Source organism: Elgaria multicarinata, chromosome 5 (genome assembly GCF_023053635.1).
Source record: "Elgaria multicarinata webbii isolate HBS135686 ecotype San Diego chromosome 5, rElgMul1.1.pri, whole genome shotgun sequence".
In the NCBI taxonomy this organism is placed as follows: Eukaryota; Metazoa; Chordata; class Lepidosauria; order Squamata; family Anguidae; genus Elgaria; species Elgaria multicarinata.
Window position 1 is genome coordinate 121,601,796 of NC_086175.1, and position 12,966 is coordinate 121,614,761.

The 12,966-nt window shown below is 46.2% G+C and overlaps 1 protein-coding gene across 2 annotated transcripts in view; it reads right to left on the minus strand.

Moving 5' to 3' along the window:
- The window catches only part of AMOTL1 (angiomotin like 1), a 70,223-nt gene that overhangs the window by 14,869 nt on the left and 42,388 nt on the right, over nucleotides 1–12,966 (minus strand). For both annotated transcript variants that reach the window (XM_063127844.1, XM_063127846.1), the window contains 5 exons: nucleotides 11,777–12,068; nucleotides 9,054–9,198; nucleotides 6,053–6,142; nucleotides 1,744–1,889; nucleotides 107–256 (listed from right to left, as the gene is read on the minus strand). In XM_063127844.1, the coding sequence (XP_062983914.1) occupies nucleotides 107–256; nucleotides 1,744–1,889; nucleotides 6,053–6,142; nucleotides 9,054–9,198; nucleotides 11,777–12,068 (823 nt within the window). The remainder of the gene's footprint in view (nucleotides 1–106; nucleotides 257–1,743; nucleotides 1,890–6,052; nucleotides 6,143–9,053; nucleotides 9,199–11,776; nucleotides 12,069–12,966) is intronic.

The window sequence follows — 12,966 nt, forward strand, 5'->3', positions numbered from 1 at the left end:
AACAGGGCAGGGCAGCAGCCCAAGTGAGCGGGGCATGGACTGACATGGATTTGAATTGGGGGCACCAAAACCACGTTTGGGAAGCGCACAGTCCTCAGAGCCTCACCTGCTGTAGCCTCAAGGATTCCAGCTCTCTCTCCAGCCTGGTGCGCAGCCGGCGCTCCATCTGCTCCCGTTTCTCATAGGCAGCCTGAAGCTGAGTCAGCGCCTGCTGAAGCTTCTCTACCTTCTCGACATGCGCTTGCTTCTTCCGCAGCTGCGGGCAGAATCACGGAACGTTAGCGTCGGAACGGACCTTGGAGGTCATGTAGCCCACCCTTCGGAGAACTTATGCTTAGGATTAACTTCGGAGAAAATGGGCAGTATCCAATGACATCCCTTCCGTTCATGCAAATGACGGTGTGCTAGCGGAAACTGGGTTCTGAATTCTGCGCAAAACAAGCATCCAACTAAAGTCATGTTTGCGCAAGCATGGTTGTGCAAACGGTTTGCATTTTGCTTGAGCAATGTGTTGTGCGACCACTTGCCTATATGGTTCGGGTCCAGGTTAACTGAAAGACTGTATGATCCCTTTGTGAACCGCCCAGGAGCTTCAGCTATTGGGCAGTATAAAAATGCAGTAAATAAATAAAATAAAATAAAAATAAGCCTGCCCGTGTTCTAAGATCTTCAGGGGAAGCCCTTCTTGTCAGTCCCACCATCACAGGCACGCCTGGCGGGAATGCGGGAGAGGGCCTTCTCCGTGGCTGCTCCAGTACTCTGGAACTCTCTTCCTAGGGAAGCTAGACTGCCTCCCTCCCTGGTGTGCTTTAGGAGGCAGGCAAAGACTTTTCTGTTCCGGCACACCTTTGGCGAATGAACTGGACCTCTGTCTGCGTCAAGGACTTTTTAAAATTGTCGTTTTTAAATGTTTTAATATTGGAATATGTTTAATATACTTTTAACTTTTGTATATCTCTATTTATAGGTTTTTAATGTATATGTTTTAAATTTTGTGATGCCAAGCATTAGGCAAAAGGCAGGATATAAAAATAACAACAACAACAATAATAATAACAACAACTCTTGTGCAACTGGTTACACAACTGGCTTGCACCTGTCGTACAACGTGTTGTGCAACGGTTTGCAAAATGGAAAGATTCAGAAAAGCTCTGCTAGCGTTATTTGAGCTTGCAGAATGTCACCATTGGATACTGCCCAATATCTTTAGGATTAAAGCGAAATATGCCCTTGTTTCTCTTTCAGAAATTTAATATCTGGGATGAAGCTCACCCCACCACACACAATCCGCCTCTTTCAATTTTACTTTTCTGTTTCTCAGCACCCGCCCTCCTGCCCTTTAAATATTGTTTTCTGGCCCTCCTATTGCCATCCAGATTGAAATCAACTCTCCAACCCGCCAAAGCTGATGCCCCCATTGGAGGATGTAACAAGCACAATTTGAGACTTATCAGTGTGGCAGAGTTCCTATTCTGGCTTAGGGATGTTATATTTCTCATTGGTTTCTGCCAACCATACAAATCAAAAGCTGAAAAAATATTTAGGAGCTGGTCCAAACAGCAATCTTATATATACTTACTTGGAAGTAAGTCCCACTGAACTCAGTGGTATTTCCAAGTAAACATGGTGAGAACCAGGTTGCAAATTTCAACACTAATAATTAAACATGGTGTGTGTGTGTGTGAGGGAGAGGGAGAGGGAGAGGGAGAGAGAGCGAGAAGTTAAAAGATGCTCTGATCCCACCTCTTCTTCTAGTTTCATGACTTTGGCTTGCGCACTGTTAAGAGCCTGGTCCAGGATTTCGATGTGCCTTCGCTGTTCCTCATTGGTCAAGCGCATAGCTGACAAGTCCATTTCCAGCTTCTCTTTCTCCTTTAAGTACTCTTTGCCTGGAAGGGAGTGGGGTGGGGGAGATGAAGGCCAAGATCAGTTGTAACAGAGAAGCCCACCGGCTGTAGCTCGCATAACAGAAGCCAGTTCAGAGAACCAGTGTAACGCAGTAGACTAGGGCTGGGGAGACCCAGGTTGAAAGCCCCACGTGGCCATGGAACTCACTGGGTGACATTGGACCAGTCCCTCTCTCTCAGCCTAACCCACCTCACAGGGTTGTTGTGAGGAAAAAGTGGCGGCAGCAACACGGAAACCAGCTATGCTGCCTTGACCTCATTGAAGAAAGGCTGGAATATTTTTTTAAAAAAAGTATTTTCACAGATTTCTTGTAGGCATTTGGCTTACTGCTGCTCGGCCGTTCTGAAACTTTGCCTTCATTCCAGCGTTCTTGTTCTTTCCAGAGCGATTTCACGTTTATTACTTTACAGCCAATGAGGGACGCTTGAAAGCCTTCCAAATTAAGGCTCAGATACTGCATCTCACCATGAGCCAACAAAACTATGCACACGCAGAACCATCATACAAGCAGCAGGGGTGGGGGGTGTCTTTTAAAGTGCACATTGCTTGCAACCTCTTGTGTTACTGAAGAAGCAAGCTGCTTTTAAACTTATAACATATGCTGGCTGGCTTCTTCAGCATGTAGGAGAAACTTCCAAGAAGCCCCTGGCGCATCAGCATTTCCCTTGGTTATTTCCAAGGTGGTCTTGGGAACCAGCGGGTCCAGTGGGGCTGGAATCTGGGGCACAAGTCCAGGGCTCTGCAGCCCACCCATCCCCAAACAACCTCCAGAGGAGACAGTGGCAGCAGCTGATGGGGGACAGCGGTGGCAGCAGGAAACAGGTTAGGATGGCCATGTGTCCCTATTTTACAGAGGTCAGTCCTCTATTTAATGGGTGGTCCAGTCCAAGTCCTGCTTAAAGTTAAAGAACCACAAGAAGGGAAAGCAGGGGGGGGGGCTTGAAGTTGCCCATCTACAATCAGCACCTGGGCAGCAGGCATACGGGACACCTGGCCATAGTTTTCCCCATCATAGTGCAATGTCTTGTATTTCTATTTAAATTGTAGTCGTTATTTCTAAATTGGGATCTATGAATAAATTTGCAAATGTGCCATGCCCCTACTGGAGGAGTCCTCCTCAGAGGAAGATCTAGAGGCTCCAGAAGCCCAGGGCATTCCAGACCAGGGGCTGCCATTAGACCCACACGAGCCTGAGCCCTTGGGGGAAATGGTTGCAGGGCCTGCAAGACAAAAGGGACTCTAAGAACATAAGAGAAGCCATGCTGGATCAAACCAAGGGTCCATCTAGTCCAGCACTCTGTTCTCACAGTGGCCAACCAACTGTTGACCAGGGACCAACAAGCAGGACACAGATGCAACAGCACCCTCCTACCCATGTTCCCCAGCAACTGGTGTATATAGGCTTACTGCCTCTGATACTGGAGGCTGAGCAACCTCCTGACCCCTGGGTACTTAACTTCTACGAACCGGTGGAGTAGCTCATTGCACTTTTACACCAGCTGTTGATTCTGCACATGCCTTGCTAGTACTAACATCCTTTTTCCACCGGGCGTTGCAGTGCTTTATTTAGCCTTGCGCCATTCAAAGCAAGCTTTGCTGTGAGTCATCTAAAATCCCAAGAATCCGCATAGCTTCAGCTGTTGCCAAACATTCCCACATTGCTCTCATGCCCTGGAATGAGCCATGTAGATTACAAGTTATACCCCTGCCTGGCCATTCAGCGACAGACATTGATTCGGAGGCCTCTCGATCTCGACAAAGTGAGCGACCTGTTCCTTATGATCAGTAGGATGAACCCCAGAAACTGGGGATTCAAAGAGCGTCCTGATGCACATTAGCGCAAACAGAATGAAATTCCAGTTAAAAAAATTCCGATTCTTTCAGTGAACAGGAAATGGAATGAAAGGTGCCTGACAATCCGCAAAACACAGACAGAATGGATTTATTTATTTAATTAATTAATTTCTATACTGCCCCGTAGTCGAAGCTCTTTGGATGGTTCACAAAAGTTAAAACCATAAAGTACGGCTTAAAATATAAAACATGGAAACATAAACCACAATATAAAAGTACAACCAAAATAAAAACCTTTCCTAAACCGCTCAGAGAGCTTCGGCTGTGGGGCAGTATATAAATAATAATAATAATAATAATAATAATAATAATAATAATAATGATGAAGAGTTAAAAGTCAAGGATGATAAAACACTGGGAAAATAAAATGGTCTTCACAAAACCTGTACACAAAACCCCTGCCTCTTTCTCTGTAATTCTTTTTGGCATGGGTTGCCCCTGCACCAAATCCAGCGGGCTTTCCTTCCTCGTCATGCAGCACATGCCCACACATCTAAACAGGCTTTTCCTTCATTTTTGTTCTCTGTTGCTGCTTTCTCCAACCTGGTACCCTCCAAGCACACTGGACTATAATTTATTTATTTATATTTTATTATTACATTTATATCCCACCTTTTCTCCTGCAAAGAACCCAAGGTGGAGTACACAATCCTCCTCCTCCTCCTCTCCATTTTTATCCTCACAACAACAACCCTGTGAGGTAGGTTGGGCTGAGAGTCTGTGACTGGCCTAAAGTCACCCAGTGGGCTTCCATGGCCGAGTGGGGACTAAAACCCAGTTTTCCTGACTTCCAGACCAACACTCTAGTCACTACACCACAATGTCTATCATCCCCATCTTCAGGCAAGATGGGAGTCGTAGTCAAACACATCTGGAGAGGACCAGACTGGGGAAGGCTGCTCCATGGCAAAGGCATGACAAAATAAAAGCTCCACATGAGCTATGTTACCTGGGAATCTGATATTTACTTTACCTGAAAGTTAATTTAAATCAAAACATAAGACAAAGCTAAATCTAATTAAATCTAGGTCTTGCTGTTTCATGTCTGACCCTGTCGTTCTGAAACAAAGGTGTTGAACATCATTGAGCCTGAAGGCTGAATTCAATTTCAGAGAAGCTTTTGTGGGCCTCATTCCAGGAGCCAAAGGCAAAGACCGCAGGGCCAAAATGTCAGCATATTTGAGCTTAAAACTTTTCCTGCCTGTAATTAAGTCTTAGGAAAGGCACTCCAACCTTTTAGAAAGGGGAAAAATGTAGAAAAGCCAGGAAAAGCCACCAAATTATTTGGGGGAAAGGGGGCCTTCTTCCACGAGTGTCATAGAGCAAATCAAAGTGGTACAGTTCCTACGCAGAGGTGTCATGGCCTCTATGGCATAGAGTCTATACACAGGTATCCCACTGCTGCCCTTTGGGGTGGAAGCGAAGGCTTGCACCGGATCTACTACAGTAGCCTTGCAAACTAAGTCCACGCATTGGCGAGAAAGACATCTTTATTAGCCTGCTGCCCATACGGACCTGCTCATCATTTGTTGTTGGGGAAGAAGAGGGGGCTAAAATTTCTTTAGAGTGGTGCCATCTTCCACAAGATGGCGCTGTCCTAGAAAAACCTTGCCAGTCACTCTAGGACACCAGATTTTGCTTCCTCCTCAAGGGCTACTGCCTACATGCCATCCACACAGTCCTGGCCATAGGTACAAGGATAAATAAATAGGACTTGCTTGCGGAGGTCTAGCATAAACCTTTTCCTATTCTGGGAACCCTTTATCTCCTATTTGCAGCATTTAGCTGACAGACCTACATGGGGGCAAACATGACAAACATCCCAGCCATTTTGTACGACCCTGTCTTAAGGAACTATATTTGCCCCTACATTGTGAAGCAATAGCTGCAACCAGGCTGAGGGCAGTGATATATAAACAGAAGCATATTTCAGAGGGTGCGTCTGTGATCAGACTAGAAACGAACAGCCAAGCAGTGCTGCATTTAAGCGAGGCAGCGGTTGCTCTACTATCCAAAATTATCCCAAAGGAAGAATTTTATCTCCAAGGAGGCACTTTCCTCCTGAGACTTTCCCCTGACATCAAAATATTTATTCAAAACATTTTCCCCTAACCCTCCATTAATGCCAACTTAACAGCTCCAGCATACAGTAAAACAATTATGTAGAAAGAAAACAGCTCTCAGTTGCAAAAGCTGTTGAGAAATGAAGCAAAACCACACACACACACACACACAGAGAGAGAGAGAGAGAGAGAGAGGTATTTTCAGTATATATTAATGTCGTACTCACTCTGAGAGGCATAAAAACCCTCTGTTGCCTTATCTTCATGCCCATCGAAGTCTCTGCTGGCTAGCTGCCTGTTGGCAGTCTCCAATCGCTCTACACAGAAAAGGGAAATGGTTTAAGAACAAAAATATATGTATATGAAACTGGAGGCCAAACTGAGAAAATAAGAGGCATGCCAACAGATAGGATATAAAAAGAATCTCAGAAAGGACATAAACTGAAGTGGGACGGGGCCAATTTATAGGGCAACAAAAAGGATGGAGAGCCAGTGCGGTGTAGTGGTTCGAGTTTTCGACTGGGAGTTGGGAGATCCAGGTTCTAGTCCCCACTTGGCCATGGAAACCCACTGGGTGACTTTGGGCTAGTCACAGACTCTCAGCCTAACCTACCTCACAGGGTTGTTGTGAGGATAAAATAGAGAGGAGGATCAACATGCAAGTCGCCTTGGGTTCCTTGCAAGAGGAAAAAAAGGTGGGATATAAATGTAATAATAATAAAATACAGAATTAAAAATGGGAAGCACAGGAATGGCCAACCTGCATTTCTGAGGGGGGGGGGACTGTTCTGTGAATGGAAGATGCATTTCCGTTCACTGATGGGGCTGAGCTCCAGGGGAGGGGTCCTGCTGGTGCAAAGTGTGGGATATATGTGGAAGGCTTAACGAATACGCAGGCAGCAGTTGCAATAAACAGTCCATTAAGACTTATGGTAAAGGTAAAAAAGAAAACAATAAGCAGTTTTATTCCAAGTAAAAATATACATACATACATCATCTCAGACACTGAATAGTGGAGAAGCAAAAAACAAACCTCATTTCAAAGCGAAGAGGTAAGAGATACAAATTGGAGGAGTGAAGGCGGAGCAGATTGGAAAGGGAGTGGTCAAGATACAGGAGCGGAAGAAAGGGCAGAACCAATTAAGCCAACAAAGACAAATTAAAGGAAGGTTAATCGGGTTAACCCTTTCCAGACAAACAACAAGCGTCATTGCCCATTTCCAACACATCTTCTCAACCACGCTTGGTCAAGTCTACTCGATTCATCTTCGCTCGTAGAAGTTGAAACTGATCTCTAGGAAGTGGCTTAGTGAGAATATCTGCAATCATCTCTTTCGTTGGACAAGACTTCATCTCAACAAGCCCACTCATAGACAGATTTCTTAATATAAGATACTTCACATCAATGTACTTAGTGCGTGCAGTAATTCTCTCTGTTTGAGAAATCTTTATGCAGCTTTGATTGTCTTCCACGACTTGTATTGGTGTTGGATCATCTATTCCAAAGTCTTTTAGCGACTTATACAGCGTTGTTGCTCATTTCTAACAGAAAGGTGGGGAGGCAATTTTCACCTATTTCTCCCTCACCCTGCAGCTCCTGCCCCACTGATCCAGAAGGTTCCCCAGTCGCTCAGAGCAGATTTTCAGGGGCAAAGAGGCTACAGGGGAAAGGGGGAAATAAATAGCCCAGCTGTTATAATAGGGGGAAAAACATGGCGACTGTAGCCATGTGGAATAAGGGTGCAGCCAATAGATGGTGCTGTCGGTGACCCAACCGTAGAGAAACCATCTCTGACACGGCTGACATTGACCCCTCTAAATTCCAACTTTGATGTGGAATTGGATGAATTATGCACAAAGCTGTGAATGTGAAACGCAGGAAGCTGCCTTAGGCTATTTGTCCATATTGTCTACTCTGGCTTCCCCATCTTTCCAACTGGCACTGGCGGGGACTGAACCTGGGACCTTCTGCATGCATAGCCTGTGCCTGACCACAGAGCTACGGTCCTTTCCCTTCCTTAACACAAAATCCCGTGCATAATTCACTTCTTCCACCATATGCCGTAGGTTCCATGAACTGGGAGTTTGGGAGGGGCGGGTTCTTCAAAAGTTAAGATTAGATTGTGTAGTCTTCAGGGATTGTCTTCAGTGATGGCCTGAGGCCCGGGAGCATGATGGGAGTGGATTCTTCCAGCCAAATTGCTCAGGGGCAAGATCCCTGGCTATGCCATTAAGACGCGCCCCCTCTCAGCAGCTTTGCCGAGAAAGATCTCCCTACCACCATCTTAAGAATTTAGCAGGCACACCTTCCTTTGAGAAATGAGAGGTCACCTAGAGCTTATCCTGACAGCTTCTACATCAGTGCATACTGGAGGGTTGCCTGATAGATAAAAAGTGATACAACTCTCCCCCGCCCACATCATACCTCCCTATGCCAAATTGAGAGCATAAAACACGCTGATGCTTTTTACCTGGCAAGCATCCTTCTCATTTTCCATATCAGAGGGCACCTGCCTGGTATGAAGCAGCACAGCATCTTGTACTCACAATCTCGGGTGGGAGTGAACACGACAAAGGCTGGTAGAAATCAATGAGGGGGACCAGAAGCCACCCATGACCATCCCGGGGAATGGAGAGCATCTGTTGCATGATGGCTTCCATCTCAAATAGTTCCCAGAACACGTTATCCTCCTCCAAGTTAGAGAGACATACATTGACATTATTGTGAAACGAGATGCTCTTTTTGCTGAAGTCCCACCAAAAGATACTTCTGCTCTTCCAGAATGAAGAAGTTCCAGATGTCAACTAAGGCAAAACCATTGGTCCAACTAGCTCCCAGTATTAACTATTTTGATTGCCAGCTGCTCCCCAAGATCTCAGACAAAGAGGGATCCTTCCCAGCACTTACTGCTGGAGATCTTTTACCTCAGGGGTGGGCAATTTTGGGAGGTCCAGAGGCCATTGCCCCCAGCCCTGGACCCCAACTGGGCTGCACTTCCACCCTCTAAGGGCACCATTTCCCACAGAGAGCAGGGCAGGGAGAGAGTGAATCCAAATGTTCAACCAGACCCAGAAAATTATTCCCATGGCCAAACTACAATAACTCTAAAAGTCATGACGGAAAATGCTTTGTCCAGTCTCTGATGTGGCGATCTGGAATTTGATGGTTTGAGGAGCAAAATATAAATGGGATGAAAACATCAAACGACTTTTGGGAAAAGAACATACCACGTAAGTCCCTGTTGAAATCATGGAGCCTCCGGATTTCACCTTCAAGTTTGTTTCGCATTGCCTTGTCCAATGACTCTCTCTTGGTGGTGGTCTTCACCAGGTCCTCGTAAGCTTCTGAAATCCTCTGAATTTCAATTTCAAACTGAGGAGAAAGACAGAGAGGACAACATTCCATTAAGAGCTGGGCGGCGATGAAATGTCACTTACTGGCTTAAAGCTTTTGAAAGAAGGTTTTGTGCGGTGGCCAGAAGCGTGTGCCAACTTTCACACTAGCCTGATTCTGCTGGAAGAATTCTCCTACAATGATGTCAGAGTGGAACTCCTCCATAGACACAAATAATCCCATTGCTGCTGGAACCTATCAGCTCCCCATACATGGCAGAAACTCATGGCCAACGGAAGGGACAGAGCTCAGTGGTAAAGCACGTGCTTTTCTATGCAAAAAGTCCCAAGTTCAACCTAGTGGAGGCTTTGCACCTTGGATAGCTCCTCTGGACTTTTAACTGGTTCTGACTTAAACCTGGAGTGGATTCACTGCCCCACTGACTGATTCTAACTGAAACCTGGAGCAGATTCACTGCCTCACTGACTGGTTCAGAATGAAACTCCTTTGGAGTTCTGACTGAAACCCAGAGCGGATTCCCTGCCTCACTGACTGGTTCTGACTGAAACCTGAAGCAGATTCACTGTCCCACTGTCTGGTTCTAACTGAAAAACCCGGAGCGGATTCACCACCCCACTGACACTGGGGCCACCAGCTTCCACTGGTTCAATCCCCAGTATCTCTCCAGCAAAAGACCTTTGCCTAAAACCCGGGAGAGCCACTACTGGCCATGGGAAGCTGCTTTCTACAGTCAGAGCCCAGTTCCGCACCATTTCGGTATTTTCCGCACCATCCTTCCCCAACCTGATGGCCTCCAGACATGCTGGACTACCATTTCTATTCTCCCCAACCAGCAATTGCCTGGAAGGCACCAGATTGGAGATGGATGGTCTACAACAAGGGTGTCAAACCACTTTCATCCCAAGGTATGAATTCCATTTTGGAAACACTCTCAGCGGCTGCATTCCAGCGTGAGCAGGGCTGAAGGCACACAGGGAGGGACAAACAGTATTAAAAATAGCAGCCTATTGCAGCTTGAAGCTCTTACTGCCAGCTACTAAGCCTGAGGAGAGGCATTTCGACACTTCAGAACTAGGGGGAAACCCTGCACAAACGCCGGGGAAACATGAAACAATGGGTGGCAGGTTGCTGGGAAGGAGTGTGTGGACTCCAGAGGGCCAAATTGGGACCTTAGGAGGGCCAGACCTAAAAAAAAGAAGAAGATATTGTAGAGCTGGAAAAAGAGCAGAAAGGGGCACCTAAAATGATCAAGGGGCTGGAGCATCTCCCCTATGAGGGAAGGTTACAACAGCTGGGATTGTTTAGCTTGGAAAAAAGGAGGCTAAGGGGAGACATGATAGAGGTGTACAAAATGATGCATGGTGTGGAGAATGTGGATAGGAAGACATTTTTCTCCCTCTCTCAAAATACTAGAACCCAAAGGGGTCATCCCATGAAGCTGATTGCTGGGGGATTCAGGACAGATAAAAGGAAGAACTTCTTCACACATTCGCTACAAGATGTAGTGACGGCCACCAATTTTGATGCCTTTAAAATGGGGTTGTATAAATTCCTAGAGGAGAAGGCTGTCAATGACTACTAGTTCTGATAGCTATGTGCTACCTCCAGTATCAGAGGCAGTAAGCCTATATACACCAGTTGCTGGGGAACATGGGTGCGAGAGTGCTGTTGCACCGTGTCCTGCTTGTGGTTCCCTGGTTGACAGTTGGTTGGCCACTGTGTGAACAGAGGGCTGGACTGGATGGACCCTTGGTCTGATCCAGCTTGGCTCTTCTCATGTTCTTCTGCAATCGTGCCACTTTAAGTCTGGAAATCTGCAACTGGACACCTTCCAGCAAGTTAAGAAGTGATAATTAAAAAAGACGCTGGGCAAGCCGACAAAGCGAACCCCCTGCCAGCTACTTCAGGAAGGAAAATAATGCTGACAAAGGCTCAGGACCCCCTTCCTTTTTAGCATGGGACAGTCCACGGCTGTATAAACACAGTGTGTTTGGCTAGAATTTGGCAAGTACTGGAAAAACTCTTGCCATACAGAAAGGCAGTCTAAGCTGTACAAAGCATCCTCATAGACATCCTCATAGAAACTTCACCTGAACTATGCTATGGGAGGTTATCAGGCAATAACAACAACAGCAGCAGAAATAATAATAATAATAATAATAATAATAATAATAATAATAATACAGTAAGCAACAACTCTGAAAGGAACAGTATGAAGAGTGGGTGCCATGAGGAGATCTGGAGACTTCTCAGTCCACACTTCATCAGCTCCAATTTAAGGGAGTCCCTGAATTTCTCACATTCTAGACCATGTAGGCAATGCTGTTCTTCCTACCAAGCAAATTAACAGGATTCTTTATCACGTCACCCAAAAGGATCAGGAATATAACGAGCTGCCTTATACCGAGGCAGGTCATTGGTCAAGCTAGCTCATTATCATCAACTCTGATTGGCCGAGGCGGTCCCAGGTTTCAGGCAGGGCTTTTTCCCTAACTGGAGCTGCCATGGAGCTAACTGGGGACCTTCCTCACACAAAGCATGCGCTCTACCCGCTGAGCTATAGCAAGGGCCCATCTCACCCAATCACACTGCCCACCTTCTGAAGCTTATCTGCTTTCTCATAGTAACCCTCCAGCTCCTTCTGCAGGGCCTCGTTGTCTTCCGACAGCATCTCCACCATTTGCTGGGCGCGTTGCACTATGGTAAACGCATCTGGCGTCAGCTGCGGTGGCTGGTTCGGCGGGGTGGCGGGCAGAGACTGGGATGTCGTGGCCATCGGGAGAGGCGGCAGAGACGCGGAGTGCAATGGGCCGCTGAGAGAGGAGGCCTGCGAGGACATTGGGCTGTGCTGCTGTGGCATCGGCGGAAAGGATGGCTGGCACTGACGGCTAGGAGGGGGGGAATAAAGATGGATTGGATTATTGGTTTTCAAGGGGCTGGGTTACGAACAGTGTGTGTGGATAATCAGCCTGCAGAAGAGAGTGTTAGTTGTTATTATTATACTACATGGCGCTTTATAATTTATTAATTTGTTCGTTGCAATTCACAAAGCGAGACTTAAAACCGTAAAATACAACAGCATAATAAAACATAGTACAAAAACGTTAAAAAGTTTAAAACAGAATAAAACTAGGGTAAAAAGCAAACCAAAAGAAAGTAAAAGCCCGCAGCAGTGCAAGGATCTTAAAACATACTAATACATTTAAAAATCAAACTCAGAAACACTAAAATGCCTGGGAAAATAAAAAGGTCTTCACCTGGCACTGAAAAGACTGCAAGGAAGGTGCCAGGTGAGCCTCTTTGAGGAGGGCATTCCACAACTGGAATGCCACCACTGGTATATTCTGCTTTACAAAGTGAGAAAGAGAGAGAGAGAGAGAGAGAGAGATCTGGCCCAGAGACCTTACAATCTAACATTCAGCAGTGAGAGAAAAGCAAAGGGGAAAGGGAAAGAAACAGGGATGCGTGATAACAAGGGATGAATGTGAGCAAAGGCAGTCACGTGTAGTTAGATTCCATTTTAGTTGAGGATGACGGAAACAATACAAAGGTGGGAGGACAACGAGGATGATCAGGGGTCTGGAAACCAAGCCCTATGAAGAGAGACTGAAAGAACTGGGCATGTTTAGCCCGGAGAAGAGAAGATTGAGGGGAGACATGATAGCACTCTTCAAATACTTAAAAGGTTGTCACACAGAGGAGGGCCAGGGTCTCTTCTCGATCCTCCCAAAGTGCAGGACACGGAATAACGGGCTCAAGTGACAGGAAGTCAGATTCTGGCTGGAC